The sequence below is a fragment of the Giraffa tippelskirchi genome, chromosome 13 (genome assembly GCF_054371585.1).
Source record: "Giraffa tippelskirchi isolate mGirTip1 chromosome 13, T2T-mGirTip1v1.2.pri, whole genome shotgun sequence".
Lineage (NCBI taxonomy): Eukaryota > Metazoa > Chordata > Mammalia > Artiodactyla > Giraffidae > Giraffa > Giraffa tippelskirchi.
This window is the reverse complement of record NC_137287.1, coordinates 78,856,274-78,880,796: the sequence shown is the minus strand read 5'-3', so window position 1 is coordinate 78,880,796 and position 24,523 is coordinate 78,856,274. Positions and strand designations below refer to the sequence as shown.

The window sequence follows — 24,523 nt, the reverse complement described above, 5'->3', positions numbered from 1 at the left end:
TGCATTCCCTGAATGCAAGTGTTTCATTGTTTTATTTCACCTAATGCCCCCTACCACCTTATCTCCACCTAATTCTTATTTTCACAAAACTCACTGAAGGCCATCCCCATGGCCTTTTTGTTCTATGCAAACAACAGTAAATTATCTTGGGAAATAATCAGAAAGTAAGAGTGTACATGACATGAGCTCAGCTTCTACTGAGGAAAGAAAAAAAACACACTCACACACACACACATTATATACAAACAGAATTTTGATTTGTGGAAATGAATTCTAGAAGAGGGGTGTTTGGCGGATAGTCAGGTAACACTCAAGCATTGTCATTCCAGGTAAAGAGGGCCTTGCAGCAGGAAGGATTCAACCGGAAAAAGCGAGGGTACAGAGACATCAACGAGATCGACATCAACATGAACGACCCTCTTTTCACGAAGCAATGGTACCTGGTAAGCATCTCGGTGCCTTTCATAATGGTTCTCATCCTGGGACTTCAGATAAAAGATGCATTTCTATTTCCTCATTAGTCTGTGGGATGCTAGCCAGCACCAGCTTGGGGGAACTTTTCTGTCCCCTCAGATCAGTATTGATTTTCCATCACCCTCCACCCATCTCGTTCTCTAATCTGCTTTCTTTCTGGAACTGCTAAACAGCCTTGACCTTCCGGGTTCAAAGCAACTACCAAGAGCTGCTCAGTTTCTCCCAGACCAGTGTATAAGTGAAGACTTGCAGAAACATGTGAAAGTCAAGTCAAAGTTCTTGGAGGAGTAACCAGGGCCTCAAAATGCAGAGGACTGGGAGGCCAGGATGAGGCCACAGGTGTAAGAGAAAGAGTCAGGTGACTTCACAAGGGATAAGCAAGAGAACTCAGAGACTAGAGTCACAGGAGTACCATCTATCAGTGCTTCCTACAATAATGGCAGTCGATTCAGTAGGGCTTAACTGATGCAGGATTCAAGGCACTGAATCCTAGTCTGTCTGGTGAAACGAATATATTTTCACAACCTATTTGGGTGGGTTGGGTTACGTTTAAAAGAGATGGGCTCATGTGCCTCCAAACCAACCTAAACCGCAGGGTATGTGAAATGGAAGGGGTAACTACTTTATAAATGTTTGTAATTTATAAACAGCCCATTGTAGGAATGCATCACAATTTTTCCCTTGGAGTTTCAGAGCTGGACTATGCTCTAGGCTTCAGGGCAGGGAATTCTACAAATCCAGTCTGGGTAACTGAATGAGTTTATGTGTATTAGGATCGCCTAGATTTCTTACAATAACAAACAACCCACAAATCAGAGTTGACTAACAACATCAAAGCTTGTTTCTCACTCACGTTATGCATCCAACACTTTGAAATCCCTTAGGTACCCAGGCTTCATCTTAGGGGCATCCCAACCCCTGGTTACACGAGCAACTCAATGGCGGGGGAAAAGCAAATCACACACTGGCTCTTAAAGCTTCTGCCTGGACATGATGAATGGCATGTAAACTCACATTCCATTGGCCAAAACCAGTCACATGGTTCTAACTTCCAGGGCATGAGGTGTCATCTTCACATGTGCCTAGGAGAGGAGAAGTCATTTCTATAAAAAGCCCTAATGATATTCACGTTTCAGCAGCATCAAACCAGCTACTTGTCACTGTGGGCATCTGTCAATGCCAGCTCTAACTTCCCTTTTTTTAATGATTTATCTTTGAGAGAATCTCCACAGGACAAAATGCATAAGAAGAGGGTAGTGAACATATTTGTATGGAAGTTTTCTTTTTTCCTTTTCTTTCTTTTTTGATTTTTTTTAAGGGGGAAGGCTTTTTTATTTCTTATATTAGAACTTGCACTAAAGGTGAGGCAGCTCTCTTTAATTCAGTTCAACAAATATTTTTAAGTGAGACTTGGTATGGGGATATTGTACTTAAAAAGATAAATAGAGTGTGCTCCCTCTTGCAAAGGATATTGTTATTTAGTGAGGAAATTATTCAAATCAGAATAAAGCAAGACAATATGAACTAAATTCTAAAAGTGAGGAATAAATACAGAGCTACAGGTGTTGTGAACACTTAATTCTAAACTGGGGAGGGTTTCTTGCAATGTTGGCCCTCAGGAGTTTAAAGATGATGATCCAGTAATAAGAGGTAGGGAGACAGAAATTGCTTTTGCATATTTCCATGAGACAGAAAATATTGGTGTTCTGTGTATCAAAAAACAGAAGGAGCAGACTAGAAGAGGTAGATGGAGGGAACACCCCAAAGTCCTGTTTCATGGAAGACGTGACCTCTGATTTGGCCCTGAAATATCAGGCGGCTGCAGAGTATGTCAAGCAAATACTTACCATCTGGTGCTTTACTATCTACACAAAACTAATAAGCGCCTCTGCTTTGGCATTCCTGAACCAGATCAATACCGGGCAAGCTGATGGTACTCCCGGTCTCGACTTGAATGTGGCAGAAGCCTGGGAGCTGGGATACACAGGGAAAGGTGTTACCATTGGAATTATGGACGATGGTGAGTATTCCGAAGGCTTCACTCATCTGGAACCAAGTGTGTCTTTTGCATGTCTTTGGAACGAAAAAGATCCATCGTTCAGGAGATGCTAGTCAGCGGTAGGAGGGCCAGAGGCTGGGCATGGTCATGTATACTGTGGCAACATCCTCACCCTCCTCACATCAGTGATTCTCAAGCCCTTCACAAATATGTATTGAATTAATAAGTTTAAATTTTTTTAATGAACAAACGAAAGTTGACAATCACTGAATTATAATTTCTCATTGGGGCCACTGGACTTTCCTGGTGGCTCAGTGGTAAAGAATCCACCTGCCAATGCAAGAGATGTGGGTTTGATCCCTGGGTTGGGAAGATCTCCTGGGGAAGGAAATGGCAACCCACTCCAGCATTCTTGCCTGGGAAATCCCATGGATAGAGGAACCTGGCAGGCTACAGTCCATGGGGGTCACAAAAGAGCCAGACAGGACTTAGTGACTAAACAACAGCAACAACAAACACTGCTTATATCTTGCCTTGAAACAGCTTCTAAACCTGTTTATATTTACCACCTATGTCTCTAGATCCACACTGTTCAATGTAGTAGCCACTAGCCATATGTGGCTATTTACATTTAAGACTTAATTAGTTAAAGCTAAATACAATTAAAAATTCAATTCTTCAATCACATTCGCTTCATTTCAAGGTCTCAATAACCACATGAGGCTAGTGGCAATTCAATTCCACTTCATTTCTGTCATCACAGAAAGTTCCATTAGGCAGTGTGGCTCTAGATCCCCAAAATAGCTTTTTAGTAGCAGGATTGGCGTTTGGAGCATTTTGACTTTATTGCTGCTTTCAGAATGAGCCCCGGTAAAGCAAACTGATCACATTTTACTATACTTGCCCCCCTGTAATGTTAATTCTATCCCACATGCCTGCCTGACAAAGATTTAGTGGAGCTTTATTTTTTATAGACCATGATATGAAAACCAAAGGGTTTGATGAACTGCTGTTTTTCTGACTACACGTGCCATTGGCTCTGCCAAGATTCTGGAGTACCTCTACCCTGCAGGCTTCTCACTGGGGATGTACTCTCACCTCTCATCAGCCGTCTGGATCCTCCATGAAAGCTCCGCTGGCCAGCATTGGTCCAATTACATATGAAGTCTGTACAGAGATGAAGCAATGGAGCCTTTCTCTTCTCAAGATCCTCAAAGAATATGGTGTTCTCTAAAGCAAGCTTTTGAAGCAGGATTGATGGAAAACAAGGACAGACAGCATGCTTAAAATCGGCATGTCTTTGTGCGGACTCAATTAAATATCGACAAGAAAACAACGCCCAGTGTTTTCTGAGGTGTGAGATGTTTTGAAGTGGAGGCAAAAGCTTTCTCCAGTGGCTGAGGGCTTTCACAGGAAAAAAAAAGGAGCTCTCACAAGAGTGAGTGTGTGTATGTGTGTGCGCACACTCATGCCAATGTGGGCAGCTTACCTGTTTTTCCTTCCTGATGCTTTGGCTCAGAAAGCACCACGGTTGAGGCCAGCTCACCTAGGAGAAAGATGCATGTAGGTTTGGGGGGAACCTGCCTAGGTTATACTGTAATCACCATTTCATCACCAAGCATCTGGTGGATCAGAGAAGCACCCTTAAAAGTGGTCACAGGCAGGCACCTTGTTCTTACAAAGCCTCCAAAGTCTCAACTGAACTGTTAACATTGTAACTAAGAATATGTACATGGAGCAGCCCCTTGTTGATTCCCTGAGGGCTCCAGAACTGCCAGCGATTCCTGAGGATTTGGACTGTTGCAGAGTAGACTTTCCGGAGAAGGCAATGGCACCCCACTCCAATACTCTTGCCTGGAAAATCCCATGGATGGAGGAGCCTGGTAGGCTACAGTCCATGGGGTCGCTAAGAGTCGGACACAACTGAGTGACTTCACTTTCACTTTTCCCTTTCATGCACTGGAGAAGGAAATGGCAACCCACTCCAGTATTCTTGCCTGGAGAATCCTAGGGACGGCGGAGCCTGGTGGGCTGCCATCTATAGGGTCGCACAGAGTCAGACACGGCTAAAGCGACTTAGCAGCAGCAGCAGCAGCAGCAGAGTAGACTTTCAAACTAAAGACAGGATACTAATGGTTTCTGAACAAAAGTATAACCAAGTATTTGTCATTTGTGCACCATATTACATCATGATTTTCTGGTAATGAGTCAGCGCTCCCTGTAGACTGCAAGCCTTAGGTGGCTGTTCAGCTCAGGTTCTGTGTCTAAATGGTCTGTTTTTCCAAGACCTGTGTAGCACCTGGCATTGATTGCTGAACATAAACCTGTGAATGAAAACAAGAATGAATCCATTAATAATACAAGAATTGAAAAATAAATAAGCTGATTAAGAAGATGTATTCAGTGCCTTCCACCTCAAAAGATAATCAAATATACCAAAACATTGAAATACTATTTAATTACCAGGTTATCATTTTCATGCTTAGTTCATTATTATTTTTCTGGATCATGTCTGTCATCCTTAATCCATCTGTCAATAATCTTCTTCCTCAGAGCAAATTCTGTGTCTGTTCTAACTTAACATTCAGTTTTCCACTTAACCTAATTAAAGATCCTTTATTTTAATTAGGCTAAATTTATCTTGTTTTAATTCTGATTTCCTTCTGTCTTCAAATTATTTCTTGGCTTCAATATTTTCCCATCACAGAGATGAGACTACCACATCTTAGAAAATTTCTCTCCTAAGTAACTTGAATCATCAGAACATGAAGCCATATTTTAAAAATTAACTGTTAGGGAAAAAGAAACTTATTCTCTGCATGTGTGTATATCTTTTCTTTTAAACTTATCTGTTTGTAACAACATGTTTTGCCTAACAATGAGTGCACAAAATGTAACCAATTTCAACAAACATATAAGACAATTTAATTTCAATACTACACTCTAAACCGAGTTGCTATTGTTATTCAGTCGCTCAGTCATGCGGACATGACTCTTTGCAACCCCATGGACTGCAGCACACCAGGCTTCCCTGTCCTTCACTATCTCCCAGAGTTTGCTTACACTCCTGTCCCTGGAGTCAGTGATGCCATCCAACCAACTCATCCTCTGTCACCCCTTTCTCTTCCTGCCCTCAGTCTTTCCCAGCATCAAGGTCTTTTCTAATGAGTCAGCTCTTTGCCTCAGGTGGCCAAAGTATTGGAGCTGCAGCTTCAGCATCAGTCCTTCCAATGAATATTCAGGACTGATTTCCCTTAGGATGGACTGATTTGATCTCCTTGCAGTCCAAGGGACTCTCAAGAGTCTTCTCCAACACCACAGTTCAAAAACATCAATTCTTTGGCGCTCAGCTTTCTTTATAGTCCAACTCTCACATCCATACATGACTACTGCAAAAACTATAGCTTTGACGAGACAGACCTTTGTCAGCAAAGTGATGTCTCTGCTTTTTAATATGCTGTCTAGGTTTGTCATAGCTTTTCTCCCAAGGAGCAAGCATCTTTTCATTTCATGGCTGCAGTCACTGTCTGCAGTGATTTTGGAGCTCAAGAAAATAAAACCTGTAGACTTTTTGAAATATTTCTTCTTCTCTGCACCATCCACAAAACTCTAGTAATGTGGTCAATGAAGGTACTGATGAGGATGCAAGGAATGTAATTGGTTACATGTTTACTGCAAGCTAAACATTTTCAATGAACTGGCTCTGACCTCAAATACTGCTTTTCAAGGAGAACAGTACTTCCGTTTCAAAGATGAGGAAGCTGAGACTCAGAAAGTCTATGCGGCCAGAGTCACACAAACATTTCAGTGCCTGAACCCGGATAGAACTGGATCTGGTAGATTCACAGCCTGTGCTTGTCCCCAGCTCCATCGCACAGCCTACACTGACATCTCTGAATCAGGGTCCAGAACAAGGGTCTTAAACTTTAAAAATATTAGCCTTTATATCTTCTTCCCCCTGTCTTCCTGCAGTTTGGAGGAGCAGGGTAAAAGAGGTGGAGGAGAAGGGCCTGGCTATTATCTCCCAAACTGTAGAAAGCAGACTAACAACAGCAATTGCTTCTGATGTGAAAACATCAGTAGATCAGTGACTCCCAGGAATTTCTTGTGCAGCCAGAAAACAAAAAGGAAAACTTCCTTTTAAAAATATACATTTGGATGCAAGTTCTTTTTTGCAGGACAAAGCTACAATGTGGTCCGGCCTTGTTATGCTTGCAGTAAAGATGATCGACATTTAATGATGATCAAGACTTAATGATGACTCTCGCTTGCAAATATTGCAACCCAATAGATTTACTGATGCCTCTGGAATAAGACCACACTGTTTTCACCCCTACTGCATTGAGAAGAACGCAAGCACAGAGAGGCCAAGTACCTTGCCTGAAGTCACTCAGCTAGTCAACAGCATGGTTGGGATTAAAACTCTGGTCTTTGACTCCAAAGTCTATACTCCTAACCATGATGCTAGGTAGTGCAGGATCCCAGCCAGTTTCTGAGAGGGCTGGATGCTTGATGTTGTTGCTGCTTTTCAATGATTAGATGATACCACAGACCTGGATGAGAGCTTTGCAATTTTCCCTTTGAAGTTCCACAGTGCTTACTGAGATCTACATGTTGATGGCACCCAGCAGCATCAGGGACCATAATCCTACTGTTGTAATGACGCTTGGACAGCAAGACAGGCCACATGCAGGAGAAAGCACAGGACTCCCACCAGGAGACGCATGGCCTTGGGCTCCCTGGAAAGCTTTCTGCAAAACGAAGAACCAGTTCCCACCTGGGACACCTCCAGGACACCTCCACACTTGCCCTTTGCCTAATGGCTTTTCTCGCCAAGCCATGTTCCTCTTGTTATTTCCATGCCAGGCAATGCTCTCCTAATCCACTGCTGTCTGAGCCCTGTTAAATAATCATCACTTTTCCTCCCCAGGGCAGGCTTCATTTCAGAAGAAATGCCAGCTGATGCTTTAGAAATGTCAGGACTTCCACAAATCTCTCTTAGATCACTTCTCTGATAAGATGTCCATCTTGGGGCCACTAAGCTGACATTTATGTCAGAAGTGTTATGCTAGGGCCTCGAGCTACAACTGGCTTCACTCCTCTGACACATCCAGTGGCCACTGGCTCTGCATGTGGGGGGGCAGTGCCCTCCCCCAGGGGTACGTGAGGTAGGGGCCCAGCACTCACCTCCTCCTCATCTTCTGATGCCAGCACGAAAGGCGTCTTCTTGACCAGGTTTCCTGAGGACACGTGGCAGGTATTAACCCTCTATTCCTGTGTTCTTGTCTTTTCACAGGAATTGACTATCTCCACCCGGATCTGGCCTCAAACTACGTAAGTGCAAGCTGCCCTGTGTGGGGAATCGTGCGTGTCCTAAATGTTCTGGTGCCCCTGGTGGTGGGAGGACACACACACACACACACACACACACACACACACACACACACACACCTGCCTGCACGGAGGCCACACCAAGGGCACACAGGTACCCTACACACACATGCATGCCAGACGGCCCATCCTGTGGAAGCTGAAGCTCGAGTCAAAGACAGACAGACAAGGTGTGGGGCCCGGAGCAGGCAAAGGTGAGTGACTTTGGAGAAAAAAAAGAAGGAAACAAGGTCTGAAAGAACAAAGTGTCAAGAAAGAAAAGGAAGAGGGAGCAGGGAGAGAGAGCCTTGGCAAAGTTTAAAATCAGCTACAGCTGAGGACATTGAATGGAGGGTGGAAATGAGCCATTTGGGTTCTTGCTGGACAGAACCAACAGCAAAAAGCCCAAGAGGGCAGCAACTCGCATGTCAACCACAGCTTTATGAGAACAAGCATGCCACCTTCTTAAGATTCTCTTTGTCCTGACGAGCTCTGCACACTGACTTTCTCCATAAATCCAAATATGGCATATAGCATCCCTTGACAGAGGAGAAATATTAACAGGGAATCACAATAAGTGTCTGGGCTCTGACTTTTGACCCAGCAAGTCACCTGCTGATTCCTGATAAGGTTGGCAAACCCTTTAAGCTTAAGTGATCGCTGTACTATAACCCCAGGGAGTATACCATTCACGCATCTGTATAGTCACTTAAAATAGCCCAAACTATTACTAAGCTATATTTCTCCTATAAATTCCAGATCTAGGTATCTTTTTTAATGTATTTTGGTTGCTGAAGAGACTCATATATTTAGAGAATATAGATTTAAATAGAGGAAAGATGATTAACAAGAAGAAATATTTGGGGATCCACGTTCTTCCTGGAAGGTGTGTGTCCACACTGCAAAACAAGAAGGAAGATTTTACATGCGTGTGGGGAATCGGGAAGCAGAGCACAGACATGCTGGGTTTCTATTGATCTCACGGGTCTTATAAACCTAGAAGAGTGTGCACTGGGCTGAGCATCTTTTTTAATGGAAAAAAAAAAGTTAAATTAATCATTGGCATTGTCCAGCCAGTGTGCCTCCAGAGAGAAACGACAGTCATCGATCCAAAGCTCACTGGATGTATGGGAATCCACTCTGCTAGATCAGGCAATAAAGAACTGGGACTTCCCTGGTGGTCCAGTTGTAAAGACTTCATCTTCCAACACGAGGGGTGTAGGTTCGATTCCCTGGTCGGAGAGCTAAGACCCCACATGCCTTGGGGTTAAAAAACCAAAAGGTAAAACAGAAACAATAATGTAACAAATTCAGTAAAGACTTTAAAAAAATAGACCAAGGAAAAAAAAAAAAAAAGGAAGAGCTGTCTAGGAGCTGTATCAATAGATTCAGACTCCCAACCATCTGCAGAGTCTAAGGACAGCAGGTGCTCCTCCTCTCCGACCTCCCTGCTGGCACATGGAGCCACTGCCTGGCTGTTCCTCTGCTTTCTTAGAGGGACCGCCCCACACAGGGCCTTGTCTGTCTCCTTGAAAGCCTCATGTGTGCATTCACGTGTCCAGCTCTTCTCGACTCCATGGACTGTAGCCCGCCAGACTCCTCTGTCCATGGACTTTTCCAGGCAAGAATACTGGAGTGGGTTGCCGTTTCTTTCTCCAGGGGATCTTCTCCACCCAGGGATGGAGACATCTCTTGTGTCTCCAGCATTGGCAGGTGGATTCTTTACCACTTTTGCCGCCTGGTCTATGCCAAAGCCCTGCCTCCCCCAGAACTGCAGAACCATGGAGATTTTGCCAAGGAGAGGTGGAGAGATGCATGTGTCTCGTTTTCTCCCAGGTTCTTATCTCGGAGGCCCTTCCTTATGGAGAAATGGTAGGGACAACCAGTTGTAGGCAGAGGTTTGGCCTCAGGGCTGCCCTTGCAACTGAGGCACTTCTAGTCTCCTCCCTGGATGAGTTCCTCTTGCAACGTGTAGAGCATCACTGTGGGGTGGCTGCCAGTCAGGCTGGACAGCAGGCAGCACATGCCTCTCTCTTTCTAAGGCCACTTACTGGGAGATTGGACTTGCCACCCCTGCCCAGCCCAGGTATTTCTGTGACAGCTGTTCCCAACACCAGTCACCAGATTAAAAACAGACAGTAATTCAAGTGGGAAAAAAATTCTTCTGGGGCTCTGATGAAAGGTAGGTATAATGCCAGTGGACAGTGTCATTCACCTGCCAAAAACTCTCATCTGAACTTGGGAAAGTGAAAGATACACATTGAGGGGTGTCAGCTCCCCTCACATCTGCAATATCAGAACACATCTGAAAAGTCTATGAGTTCTTTGAGGGCTGTTTTCTTTTTTCCTTTACTTTCCTTTGTTTCTTTCCAAAACAAATGTTTCTAATTAAAAAATAAATACATGTCCCCTATAGAACATGCGGGAAAACATAAAACAGATTCAGAACTAGTGATATCACCGTTCTTAACATTTTGACATATTTTGGGCTTCATTTCTGTGTGTATATTTCTAATAAAATTGGGCTCTGGTTGCATATACAGTATACCCCCTTCCATGTGTTATGTCATGATATTTTTATATTATCAAATAATCTTCAAAACCTGATTATAAAAGCTGTATAGTATTGCCTCATGCGGTAATTTACTTAAACTCTCCAATCCCCAATAATTGGACAACTAGGTTGCCTCCAATGGGCATCTCACTCTTAGAGAGATAGTGACAGACGGTGACAAGGGTGATTGAGGATCTCCAAACCACAACAGGCTAAGGAGAGTGAAAAGAATTGGAAAAAAAACACAACTTAAGAAGCACATTAAATGCATTTTCAAATATTTCCAGTTCTCTAGAATGGGTGAGGCATTCAACCTGTTCAGTAGTTTCTCCCATGAAAATTCCCACCAGTGAGTGACCATTGCAGAAGGATTTCAGTTCAGTTAAAGCAAAAACTATCTAATGACTAAGGAATAAATAAAAAGCATTAGCTCTCCCAGGAAGTAATGAGCTCTCCTTACCTGAGAATGTTCATGAAGAGCACTGATGGCCATTTGGCAGGGTTGTTGAAGAAATGACTTAAACTAGATGATATCTAAGACCCAAATGGAAACTGTGAGCTCTGGATAGAACCGCACGATTCAACAACTTCCAGAGGAAGGTCCATGTCTTCAGCACTCACCAAAACACTTTTAACTTTATGAAGTGAGTATATCTAACTATACATGCCTTTGAAAATGTCCTCTGTCTTTGGTGGAAGTGAGAAAACTGAACACCCAAATAGCTCATCCTTAACTCCTTGGCGGAAAACTTGAACCAGCTAGTTTTCACCAGTCACATGTCTCCTTCACTCTGGGTAGTTGAGAGTGACAACTTTAAAGCTACCTTAAAGCAACTTTAAAGCTGCAAGATTTATCTTCTTTATTTTTAATTAAAAATTTTACACTACAATTAACAGAATGAGGATGGCAAGTGGAGTAGACCTGCCGAAGAGGGCAGTGAAGTCAATGGATGGTGATAAACTCGAAAATTGTTTGAGCAAAGGATTAACAGGCAGCTTCACACCTTGTTAGGTGACTTAATGTCTTGGATTCGAGAGCTAACCAGTGCTCTTCTAGAGAGATGTACTTACTTTGGGAAGGTCCGCGTTTGGGTTCCAGCTGAAGCAGACCTGAGACAAGGGTTTGAGGGCAAGTGGTTTATTTGGGAGGTGACCTTAGGAAGCAAGATGAGAGGCAGGGAGAATGAGATGCTGGAGGGAAGGCAGCCAGCAGTAGGTGCATTTCAAGCAAGTCACCATGGCAAACCAGCCAAAACTTAATCCCACTGGGGCATCTGTGAGCACGTGCTGGGCACTAGAGTTCTCCCACATGGGATGGGAGAACTGCAGCTCCCATCAGTCATTGCTGAGGGCCGCTCCCAGGGGATGTTAAGACTCCAGCACCTCTGCCCTCCCCAACATCTCGGGAAAACCCCTCGACAAACTGAAGTGGGAACAGGCAGCTGGAGCCCATCAAGGACGTGGAAATGACAGGCTGGGTCCTGGCAACATGTGCCTGAGGGAGGGTGACTTGGCAACTTATTAAAGGTTAAAATAAACATAAACGTGCTCAGTGAGAAGTTAAAGCCCCTATCAAGGGCTCTTAGACAAAAGGACAAAAACTTCTTCATAATCAAACCAGGGAAAACGTTTCCCGGAGCAGAATTATTATCAAAGCTTGTTTATTCTGTGTATTAAAAGACAAGACTCAAGGTAGGCTGGTCGTCCAATATTCTTTCCATTTAAACTGAGAATTTAAATCCTCTGAAAACTGCAAATTAATATATAAATGTAAGTCATTAGTGTTAATTCAATTCAACAACTCCACCCTGAATCTGTTGAGTGTTAGGAGCAAGAAATGATAGCAGCCACTTCCACTGTTGCTCTGTTGTTCCATGATTGAATTTAACCTGAGGATCCACTCTCCCTGGTAAACGCTCACGCTCACTATTCCAAATAAATAAATTATCTCTCTTCATCTCAATAGTAACAACATGGAATGAGTCTTGGCCAAGTCCCTATTTCAGACCAAGTTGAAATCAGTGTTCCTTTACCCAGCCTCTCTGGAGAAACGGTCTGGATATGGGCTGCAACTCCATCAGATGGCCATACACTGGGCCCACTGTGGGTGAGCCCTGAGGAAGAGAAACCAGACACAGAGGTTCTTCAGAAGAGCCTGTGGTCCAAAAGGACATAGGCCTGGGGCGTGACTTGCAGGTGAGGGGTGGGCAGGCAGCGGGGGTCGCTGTCTTTGTGCTGGGTGGTCCCCTGCAGCAATGATCACGAGTTCACGGTGCAGGTCCAAGTATGGGGTCCTCCCAGGCCTGCAGAATAGAGGGAGACTTCTGTTCAAGGACAGGCAGGCATGACCGAGGTGGCAGCTTTCAGGGTGTGGGACAGGTGAAACCCAGCATCTCCTGCTTTGCTCCCAAGCCTGCTCTGCTGAAGCTGACACGGTGAAGCAATGGCTGGCGGTTCTGTAAAATCCAGAGAGGGCCTCCCTCTGTGGTGGGGGTTTTCTCAGAGGCAGACCTGAAACAAACACTTGAAGGCCAGTAGTTTACCAGGGAAGAGACCCCAGTGAGTGTCAGCCAGTTCTCTCCAGATTGCCTGCCACCCACACAGAACAGGGCCAGGCAGGGCGTGGGGCTGACACTGGGGGAGCGGCCAGCGCACCCCCAGGGCCAACGTGGAAACTGAGTGAAACTTGAGCGTGACTCCCGGCTCCCCGGCTCACAGACCTGCAACCTTAGACTCACAAAGTAAACCTCTGTGAACTTTAATTTCCTATCAGGTGTGCTGTGAGGTATCGTTGAAAGACTGTGTGTGTAGCTCCCTATAGATAGTGTGTGTGCTCAGTCACTCAGTTGTGTCCGACTCTTTGCGGCCCCATGGACTGTAGCCCGCCAGGCTCCTCTGTCCGTGCGATTTCCCAGGCAAGAATACTGGAGTGGGTTGCCATTTCCTTCTCTAGGGGATCTTCCCAACCCAGGGATCAAACCCAAGTCTCCTGCACTGCAGGTGGATTCTTTACCACTGAGCCATCTGGGAGGCCCCTGAAAGATAACAGACACTCAATAAACATCCATTTCTTTCTGAAAAAAGTTGAGATGACACAGGCAGCCTGTCCTGATGGAGAAACAGGGATATGAGCATAGTGTTATCAAAAGAGAAAACAGGGCACCTCCAGACTCAATGTAAGACTGTGAAGCTAGGAGAGCAGAGGGTGAAATGTGAAGGTTACACAAGTCAATCTCAAAGATGGATTTGAAAAAGAATATCCAAGCCAACAGAAGGAACAGGGAGAGAGGACCCTTTGCTCAAAGCCAAGATGGAAGGAAGAGGTCTCACTGACATATTAGGGTCATTTTTATGCAGCAGCTTTACAGTTTCCCATGCTAGACCCTCTTCCAGGTCCTCTCATAGTGACCGAGGCCATCCCAGCCTAAGAGAAAACAGATTTGTCTGGCCCCATCCCAGACCTACAGAAACAAAATCTCTAGGAATAAGCCTCATCACATGTATTTCTTTGACAATATTCCCAGATTTTGAGTGCTGAAGAATTGATGCTTTTGAACTGTGGTGTTGGAAAAAACTCTTGAGAGTCCCTGGGACTGCAAGGAGATCCAACCAGTCAATCCCAAAGGAAATCAACCCTGAATATTCATTGGAAGGACTGATGCTGAAGCTGAAACTCCAATACTTTGGCCACCTGATGCAAAGAGTTGACTCATTGGAAAAGACCCCGATGCTGGGAAAGATTGAAGGCAGGAGGACAAGGGGACGACAGAGGATGAGATGGTTGGATGGCATCATCAACTCAATGGACATGAGTTTTAGCAAGCTCCGGGAGATGGTGAAGGACAAGAAAGCCTGGCGTGCTGAAGTCCATGGGGTGGCAAAGAGTCAGACACAATGACTAAACAACAACCAGATTCTGATGGTTCACCTCATTATTTGTTTTGACACTTTCTTCATTCATTCATCCATTTATTTACTCAACAATGCTATTTCCAACAAATGTATGACCCTGTTGCAACCAGATCACAAGCTCTTTGTAGGGAAGTGCGTACCTTTTCAATTTTGTGTCCTTCTTAACGTTTAGCACAGCACTGAGCAGGCATTTAATAAATCTATGTCAAATTGCATTGCATATTAATCAATCACAATTGCATATTAATTAATGAATCCTTTTGCAAATGAAATCAGGACCTCAATCACGTGTTGGGCCTCTGTTAGTGGTGATGGGAAATGCTGGTATGCAGCTCTCATCCACCTCCACCTCGTCCTGCATCACCTGTGTCACTCGTGAGGGGCACAGAGGACCACAGAGGTTAACTGAGGAATCCCTCGCTCCCCCACCTGCCCCTGTGGCTTAAGACCTGGAGAGAATGTGATTCTCAGCATGGATAATCCACCTACAGATAACCAAGAGCTCCTTCTTTTCTGTAATGCTTAGAACTCCCGAGGTTGGTAGGAATGAAAGTAAGTTCTCAGATGGGAGAAGACAAATTATGCTCTTTGTTTCACTTCAAAATTTGGAACATTATTTATGCTCCTGGATTGTAATTTCACCAACGGAAGCTCTTGGAAAAGAAAAGAGGCCACCCCCTAGGACCTGTACTTTTCCACTCTTTTGATGGGCTCCTGACTGTGACTGGCTTTGAAGAGGGGCCTTTGGAGCGCCCTGAAGGGCTGTCAGAGCGCAGCCTGCAGCAGGCAGCTTTGAGCTCCAGCCCTGTGCTTGCCAGGAAGCCGCCATGATAAAAGGGTGGCAGCCGGAAATGACCGAGCCTCAGTCCTGAATGACTCAGATGCTATGAAGTATTGATTGCATGCATCACTTGAGGCTTTTAAGCTGATTAATATTTAAATAAAGCACATTAATATTGCATATGCAATTGAGGTTGAAACAACCTTTGTTGGAAGAAGGAGCTGGGTTTCTTTTGATGTACTCATTAATGCTGGCCAGATCACCACGAGCACCTGATCACCAGGAGGCCAGACTGAATATTGGGGTGTAAGAAGCCTTTTTTCAATCCTTTGGACAGACCATCAGTCAAATGACTATGATCTGACTCAACCCATGTACTTGAGGAATCTGTCCATTTTTACAGGAACAGACTTTGACATAGAAATGGGAGAAAATAGAATCTTGATTAATGGAAATGAAGTTACTTTCTCGGACCTAGATTTCTAACTCCAGGCAAAAGCCAAGAGGAAAAAAAATCTGGTTAATTTTTCTGCATTGCTCAGTTGACTAGTTTTTTTCCATTGAACCAAGTCAAAGGTTAAGAGAATCGTATTGAGTTTCTACTGTGCTCAAGATACTGTGCAAGGTGCCTGAATGGTTGTATGAAAAATCTGGTCCCAGCCCTTGGGGAGCTCAAAGTTCAGTGTGAGAGGCACACCTGTAGATGTGACATGATATCATGACATCATGACACATGCAGTGCTGACCCAGAAGGAAAAACACCACCCACAATGGGGAAGCAGAAAGGAGAACAAGCAAGTGGGCCCTGAAAGCTAGAGGCAGGAAGAGGCTCGAATGCATTTAAAGAATGTTTTCCTGCGTCAATATAGCATGGGAACTCATCTAGAAGCTTGATCTACATGATACTGAGCAAAGGGTCATTGGCTTCTAATTGGTTTTTCATCTGGAGTTTTGTTTCTACCAAGAAGCCTAGACTATAAGTAACCTGTTAAAATCATTTTCTTATCCCCAAATTTCCTAAAGGCTTGTGACAGCCTCTTCAACTAAATGTAAGTGACTTTAAGAACAAGATAATATGTTCTTATTCTTTTGTTCATGAGAGACTCAACCAAAGGCTTCATTCCCCAAGGAGATCATTAATAGAAACCCTTCTATTAATGAATGACTGAATCGATGGGTGGGTGGATAGATGGATGGTTGCATGGATAGATGCTAATAACATTATTAGGCTTTGAGAGGTGTTTGTCTAAGTCCCTCACTCACTACATGAAGAAACTGAGGCCCAGGATGAAGGTGAATGGCCAGAGGCCACACACCAGGTTAGAGAAGAGCTAGTCCTGGACTCGGGTCCCAATCCTGTGAACCTCACAGTTCACACCACATGGCCAAGGCACACCTCTGGCCAAACCTGGCCCCACTTGGGGAAGCCCCTCTGGGTCCCTGTGCCGGAGCTTCAAGGCCCTCAGCCCCTCCCAGCCAAGTCCTTCCCTGCCAAGTCCTTCTGACCCATCCTCTGCCACTGCTGCCCCTGCCTTCAGCCACCCAAGGGGGCCCTCAGGAGCAGAGTCTGCCTCTCCCACCCTTTGAGCCTGATTTCTGAGTGCCCCGACCCTGGCAGCCATCCGATCTTGCCTCAGCTTCCGGTACCTGTTGTTCTTCTTGGAGGATTACCCTGGGGCTCCTGGAACCTGCCCTACCCCTCATACGTGGAGAGCTGGTGAGTGTGGGAATGTCCATCCGGTCTTGGCACATCTGTTAATCCTCAGCTGCCTACAGGAGCATGAAGGCCTTGTCTCAGGGTGGGAAAAAGCTGGGCTGTACCCAACCCTCTGGGGCCCCCTGCTGGACTCGCCTGAAATCACACCCAGGTTTGGCTTCCTCGCCTGTTCAGGCTGATTCCCACCCCTACCCTCAATCACTGGTTTCCCCTGGGAGCACATCTTTACTGAATCACTTGCCCACAAGGCTTCATCTCAGAGTCTGTGTTGGAATCCTGACCTCCTTACATTTGAACAGTCTGGAGCTTCAGGCGAAACAGCGTTTTCCATCCTGCCTGGCCAAGGATGGAAATCTTATTGCTCTGACATAGCAATAAGATAAGCTTCTCAACCATGGTAACCCTGCTGGCTCCCAATCTACGGGAAATTATTTTTCACAAAGAAAGAACCCTTAATTACTAACCGATAATTAAAACCTGAAGCCAAGTGCAGGACGCCGGGCTTGGCTTGGAGTCGTGTTGCTCGCCACCGTCCCCAGGACGGCAGGGAGGTCTGTACCTTGAGCATCGGGCACACAGCCCCTCCACACTGAGTGCTCTGCTGGGTGGAAGAATAGGATATATTACGGTGTGTGGGAGATATTTTCATTAAGCTATGGAAATAGGAGGCTTATGTTTTATAGCTCAAACGTTGCCAATTTTTTAAAGTAAGAGGTTTAGTGTAAATCTCAGCTATTCAAGGAGCCCCAGCTTGAGGGATCCCACTGAATCACTGTGAGCAAAAATGCCTCGTTCAAGCTTTGTGGTCCTCCGTTTCCCCCTCTGTAAATCAGAGGTGACATCTTCCCTGCTTCAGAATCAAAGGATTATAGTGATTGTCCACGTTACTGATAAGAACAGTGGGTCTTTGCCCATCTATCCAAAAGTAAACGCTGAACTCCTCAGAGCTGTTGCAGTCGTGGATACCCGTCTGGTGCTGAACCTGGGCCTATTCTCTACCATCCCCCACAAACACATGCACACATGTTCTCTCTTGTACTTGTAGAGAATGTTCCAGAAGACTCAGCAGGAAGGAGCCAGTGCTCTGTGGGTGCCGGCATGGTGACCAGGCAGGCACTGAGTCACTGGATACAGTCAGTACCATGTTGGGATTCTTCCCAGGCACCTTACAAATAAATATATGTATGTTCCTGTGAATAAGACCATAGCTCAAGTTCATTAACACTTCAAAAACTAGTCACCTGCAAGCTATTGCAATTATCCTGTCCTACAGGATGGTTTGGTTTGGGAGTTTTCGCTGTTGCTTATTTCCACATGGTTTCCTTAGTGTAGTGGTCTTCACGTTTGCCCGACTCTGGCTTGTTTGATCTTGGCTCACACATCCTCACATGGAGGGTTGGTTGTTGGTAAGAGAGGGTAAGATCCCTCTTTTCTCGCTGCCTCAGTCCTGACATGTCCATCCTTTGGTATTGAGCAGCTTCTTCTGAACTGCAGAGATTCTCCACCCGGCATTTGTTAGAAGGTGCTGTGTACCTAGCTTTGTGTTTTATATGTATTATCACATTAAATCTGCATGTTAAAATAATAGAATAGACGGTGAAAGAATCTTCCCGCAATGTGAGAGTCCAGGGTTCAATCCCTGGGTCAAGAAGATCCCCTGAAGAAGAGAATGGCAACCCACTCCAGTATTCTTGACTGGAGAATTCCATGGACAGAAGAGCCTGGTGGCTCTTTACCACCAGGGGATGCAAAAAGTCAGACACCACTGAGAAGCCAACACTTTCACTTTTTTCAGGCACTTTTTACCCACCTCTCAAAGATAGGAAACTGAAGGTCAGAGAGGTTAATCATCTGCCCCAGCTCACACAGTCAGCAAGGAGTGAGATGTGAAGTTTACCATCTGTCACGTGACTTTGTTGAACTTTGTTCAACTTAGCTCCCCTCCAGGCTCCCACCACTCGGCAAATAGCACCACCGCGGACCCGGTAATGAAAGCCCTGAACACGAACGGGAGCAGTCCTTGCCTCTTCTCTCTTCCCGTCTCCTGTCAGCTTGTCCTAGCCACGCTCTGCAGCACACCTGCTTCTCTGCCTCCACCACAGGCATCCTGGACCAGGTCAGCATCACCTGCCTCCTGGACCTTATAGAAGCCCCAGCTTCCTGCCACCACTTTGCCCTCTACAGTGTCCTCTCCCCAAAATCACCAGAGTTATTGTAGAGGACAAAAATGACAAGAGACAATGTCACTGCCACAATTAAACCATCTGGAGGCTCTTCTTGCACTCAGAGTCACACCCCTCCTTCCCAGCTCCAGCCACCCTTACAACCTGTCTCCTCCTTCCCTCGCTATTTATCAAACTCTACAACTGCAGGATTTGCCCTGATTCAAGACTTAGAAGGCTCATACCCTGAGTCTGTTTCAACCTCTGGTTTAGTCCCTTCCTAGTTCTTAAAGCCATTTGTAGTGAAAGTCTGCTCAGTCGTGTCCGACTCTTTGCGACCCATGGACTATACAGTCCATGGAATTCTCCAGGCCAGAATACTGGAGTGGGTAGCCCTTCCCTTCTCCAGGGGACCTTCCCAACCCAGAAATTGAACCAGGGTCTCCTGCATTGCAGGCAGATTCTTTACCAACTGAGCTACTAGGGAAGCAGTGATTGTTTTTTGTGCCTTCCACTGGAATGTCAGCTCTAGGAGCCTGGGGATATTCTCTGTTTCGTTCATCTCTTCGTCCTCAACAAGGCACCATGACCATGACCAGTATGTGTTGGATGACAGGCTAAAGAAGAAATGCTTTCCTTTTCCTTTTCTTTAGCCTTCATCCTTAATTTCTTCTGGCCATGGTTTCCCCTCACAAAACCCCTCTCCACGGCTTTGTTAGGCTCTTTCAGCCCTGCTTATAGTAGAAATTATTTATGTGCACCTTCGTAAACACCATGACAGAAAGCTTCTAGTCAGCACCACCAGGAGGATGGTCTACACAGGAAATGAACACGTGTTAGTACTTGCTGGCTTCTGGGGAGAACTGCTGTATTTCTGCATAGCCATGATCCAAGCCACAGGAGACCCCTCTATCCAGGCTGACCTATGTTTCTTAAAAGAGGAACTAGGAAAAGCAACAGCCATGATTGTCTTGGATGTTTAACTCATTCATTTGTTTTAGGCAATGAACAGAGGCAATCGACTTCAGCAAGCATGCATTTTCAAGCTAAAAAAAAAAAATCAACCTAGCTTTTTTCTGCTCTGTTAAGTATCTTAAAGGTTTTGAAAATTGGAAAACAAAGCTGTCCGTGGACATGTTCTTAGCTAATAACTTTGCTTATCCACCATTCCACCAGGAGAAGGGAATTCTGAAATATAAGAATGCACTGCACAGGACTCGGAGAAGGAAATGGCAACCCACTCCAGTACTCTTGCCTGGAAAATCCCATGGATGGAGGGGCCTGGTAGGCTGCAGTCCATGGGGTCGCACAGAGTTGGACACGACTGAAGCAACGCAGCAGCAGCAGCAGCAGCACGCACAGGACTCTCTTAAGAAATGAGTTGTGTGACGTGTTCTCATTATTAATATTAAACTCCAGGCACCTTATATACAAAGCCTGCCAAAGGAAAACAAACCTGCCCTAGAAACAGAGCTCATAATTATAATCACAGATGCTATTTGTTCCTCAAAGGCAATGCTTAAAATGTCAATTTAAATGCAAATGAATCTTATCGTTCCAAATTAGGCTCATTCTATTGTGTTGAAATTAATATAGAAAATAATTTCGAACACTAAATTATGAGTAATTAATATTGACACTGTGAAAAAATACACTTATTTCGATATTCCGAAGTGGAGCAGACTTGTCTGTGTTTGCTGTGTATGCTGCGAGCAGGGCCCGGCAGCGCTAATTTGTGGGATTAATACAACAGAAAGGAGGGGCAGGAGACACATGGCAAGGATACATCTTAGCTATTCTTGGATCCAAAGAAAGCACACTTACGTGATATTCATTTATTTTATTTTGTTCTGGCCGCACCACGCAACATGTAGAATCCTAGCTCCCCAACCAGGGATGAGACTCGTGTCTCCTGTGGTGGAAGCACAGTCATAAACACTGAACCACCTGGGAATTCCTACTTACGTGATATTTAAGAACAAATTATTCCAGGAATACTAAAGAGCTGCAGGGAGATCCTGAAGAATTAAAATCTTTCTCTTAAACATGAAAACAAAAAGGACCTTTGTCTCCTTTACCATTGCATCTAGAGGTTGGCAAATTACCATCCATAGGTCACCCACCTCTTCTGGCAAATAAACTTTTATCAGACACACCCATTTGTTGATTGATTGTTGAGGACTGCTTTCATGGTACAATGGCCATGTGGGGGAGTTGGGACAGAGACCATCCCACCTGCAAAGCCTGCAATTTTTACTATTTGACTCTTTAGAAAAAGTCTGCCAAAATCCCCTGATGGAACCAGCTGTGTATCAACAGTTTTTGTGTGTGTGTGTGTGTGTTTTTAAGAAAAAAAAACAGTGAGTTGCAATGAGGGACCAATCATAGCTGTTCCACTTCCTAGCCGTGGGGAATCTGGCAAAATGCTACTTCTGTTGGAAGCATAGACTTCTCATTTGTAAGCTGAGAAAGTTGGACTCTTGTCTGCTGTAACTCTAAAATCTTATGACGCTCTCCCCCTTTCCGATAAAATCACTGATTAAGAAACAGAAGCTGAATCAGTTTTCTAAGGAAATGAAATTGTCAAGTGGTTTGAATCTCCTTAACTTGCTTTTGAGAATGACAAACATAAAGTCAAAGTTATGCTCCTTTCCCACACATAAAGCTCTCTGCATTCACCACGGTGCCGGAGTGATTTCAGAGAGTTTTGCATTCATTTACTATCTTAGTTTGAATTCCTCTGGAAACCCAGCCTGAGGCTTGGATTGTTTATCATGGTCCCAGGAAGCAAGGGTGGGAGAAGGAGTCCAGACAGGGTGTGTATCAAGTTAGTTACCACTGTGGAGCTCAGGTATGCTAGGAAATGCTGAGCTGTGGGTTAGAACTTGAGGGGGGAAGAGTTGGGATATTAATACACCAGCTCCCATCAGTCATTGATTGCAGGTTGCTGCCAGGATTGAGGGGAGAGCTGTCTCCTCTTTGGGGCTGTCACAGTCATGGGTAGATTGGGCTCTGGAGATACAGAGATGAAAATGTGACAGAGGAAGGTTAAGTCAATATGCATTGAAAAGCTAAAAGCAAGTGTCATGAATGGGATCGCCAGCAGCATTTGCTCACACAAACCACATGTCTCCAAACTTTCCAATCATGCATCCTCATCTATAAAACTTTTAAGTAGCCTCTCCAAATATATTCATAGTTATTTATTCACACGGTGTACGTGCTACTGTAATAGTTAACTGTGTTCAGTTCAGTTCAGTTGCTCAGTCGTGTCCAACTCTTTGTGACCCCACGGACTGCAGCACGCCAGGCCTCCCTGTCCATCACCAACTCCAGGAGTTGACTCAAACTCATGTCCATTGAGTCGGTGATGCCACCCAACCATCTCATCCTCTGTTGTCCCTTTCTCATCCTGCCCTCAATCTTTCCCAGCATCAGGATCTTTTCAAATGAGTCAGCTCTTTGCATCAGATGGCCAAAGTATTTGAGTTTCAGCTTCAGCATCAGTCCTTCCAATGAACACCCAGGACTGATCTCCTTTAGGATGGACTGGTTGGATCTCCTTGCAGTCCAAGGGACTCTCAAGAGTCTTCTCCAACACCACAGTTCAAAAGCATCAATTCTTCAGCATTCAGCTTTCTTTATAGTCCAACTCTCACATCCATACACGATTACTAGAAAAACCATAGCCTTGATTAGATGGACCTTTGTTGGCAAACTAATGCCTCTGCTTTTTAATATGCTGTCTAAGTTGGTCATAACTTTCCTTCCAAGGAGTAAGAGTCTGTTAATTTCATGGCTGCAGTCACCATCTGCGGTGATTTTGGAGCCCAAAAAGATAAAGTCTGACACTGTTTCCACTGTTTCCCCATCGATTTCCCATGAAGTGATGGGACCAGATGCCATGATCTTAGTTTTCTGAATGTTGAGCTTTAAGCCAACTTTTTCACTCTCCTCTTTCACTTTCATCAAGAAGCTCTTTAGTTCTTCCTCGCTTTCTGCCATAAGGGTTGTGTCATCTGCACATCTGAGGTTATTGATATTTCTCCCAGCAATCTTGATTCCAGTTTGTGCTTCCTTCAGCCCAGTGTTTCTCATGATGTACTCTGCATATAAGTTAAATAAGCACGGTGACAATATACAGCCTTGACGTACTCCTTTTCCTAACTGTGTATGGTGGTGCTAATGGTAAAGACCCCACCTGCCAATGCAGGAGACGTAAGAGACGTGAGTTCAATCCCTGGGTTGGAAAGATCCCCTGGAGGAGGGCATGGCAACATACTCCAGTGTTCTTGCCTGGAGAATCCCATGGACAGAGGAGCCTGGTGGGCTACAGTCCATAATGTTTCACAAAGTTGGACACGACTGAAGTGACTTAGCACATGCATGTACATTATAAAACACTTAGCACATGCATATACATTATAAAACATACTCAAGAAAGAAAATTTTTAAAGATAAAATAACAATAAATAACACTCGTGTTCATAACAGCACTGGTGATAAGAGCCAAAAGGTGGAAGTGACACAAGTGTTCATCAACAAAAGAATAAGAATGAATGGACACAACGTGGTCTGTACATAGGATGGAATATCAATCAGCAGCTGAGGGAACTGGGGATAGGAAGTTATTGTTTAATAGTAAGACTATTTTGCAAGATGAAACATCTGGAGATTGGTTGCCCGGAAATGTAAACATACCTAACACTGCTAAACTGTATATTATACAGGTGTTAAGATGATTCATTTAGGCAATGCCTTTTTTTTTGCCATAACTGAAGACAAATACATAACTTAAAATCAGGCTAAAACAAGGAAGTTATAATATTTTTCCCCATGGAGGATCTTTTTGCACATCCTCTGTGGTGGGTGTGCCCATTTTGAAGAACTTTGCACTCAACAGCCTGTAACACTGTCCACAGTGTGGTCAGTAAAAGTTTCTGAATAAAAACTGATTTGGGGTCTTTGCTGGTTGACTCAGTGGTAAAGAATGCTTCTGCCAATGCAGGAAACACAGGTTCAATCCCTGGTCTGGGAATAGCCCACATGCAGTGGAGCAAGTAAGCCCGTGCGTCACAACCATTGAGCCCACATCCCACAACTACTGAAGCCCGCTGGCTCTGGAGCCCGTGCTCTGCGGCAAGAGAAGCCACGACAATGAGAAAACCGCGCACCACAACTAGAGAGTAGCCCCCGGTCGTCACAGCGAGGGAAAGGCTGCACAACAACAAAGACCCAGCACAGCCAAAAATAAATAAATAAATTTATGGGGAAAAAACTCCTTTGGTCAGCTAGATGTGAAGATTTCTCTCTTCAAGCAAAATAAAAGAGTACAAAAGAAGTGACGCTGAGGAGGTCCATGCAAACAGGGGGACCATGTCCAATTCTACCTCTAGTACTTAGTTACCAAGATTTGAAGCAAGTTAATCAGCCTCTCTGAGCTGTATTGGGTTGGCCAAAAAGTTTGTTCTGGTTTTTCCATGAGCTGTAATGGGAAAACCAGAACAAACTTTTGGCCACCTCAATACATCCCTCAAATGTAAAAGAAAGATAG

General features: G+C 44.7%; 1 protein-coding gene across 3 annotated transcripts in view; it reads left to right on the top strand.

Annotated features, from left to right (window-relative positions):
• PCSK2 (proprotein convertase subtilisin/kexin type 2) overlaps positions 1-24,523 on the top strand; it is a 237,542-nt gene that overhangs the window by 135,960 nt on the left and 77,059 nt on the right. For all 3 annotated transcript variants that reach the window (XM_081554006.1, XM_081554007.1, XM_081554008.1), the window contains 3 exons: positions 330-443; positions 2,386-2,494; positions 7,770-7,807. In XM_081554006.1, the coding sequence (XP_081410132.1) occupies positions 330-443; positions 2,386-2,494; positions 7,770-7,807 (261 nt within the window). The remainder of the gene's footprint in view (positions 1-329; positions 444-2,385; positions 2,495-7,769; positions 7,808-24,523) is intronic.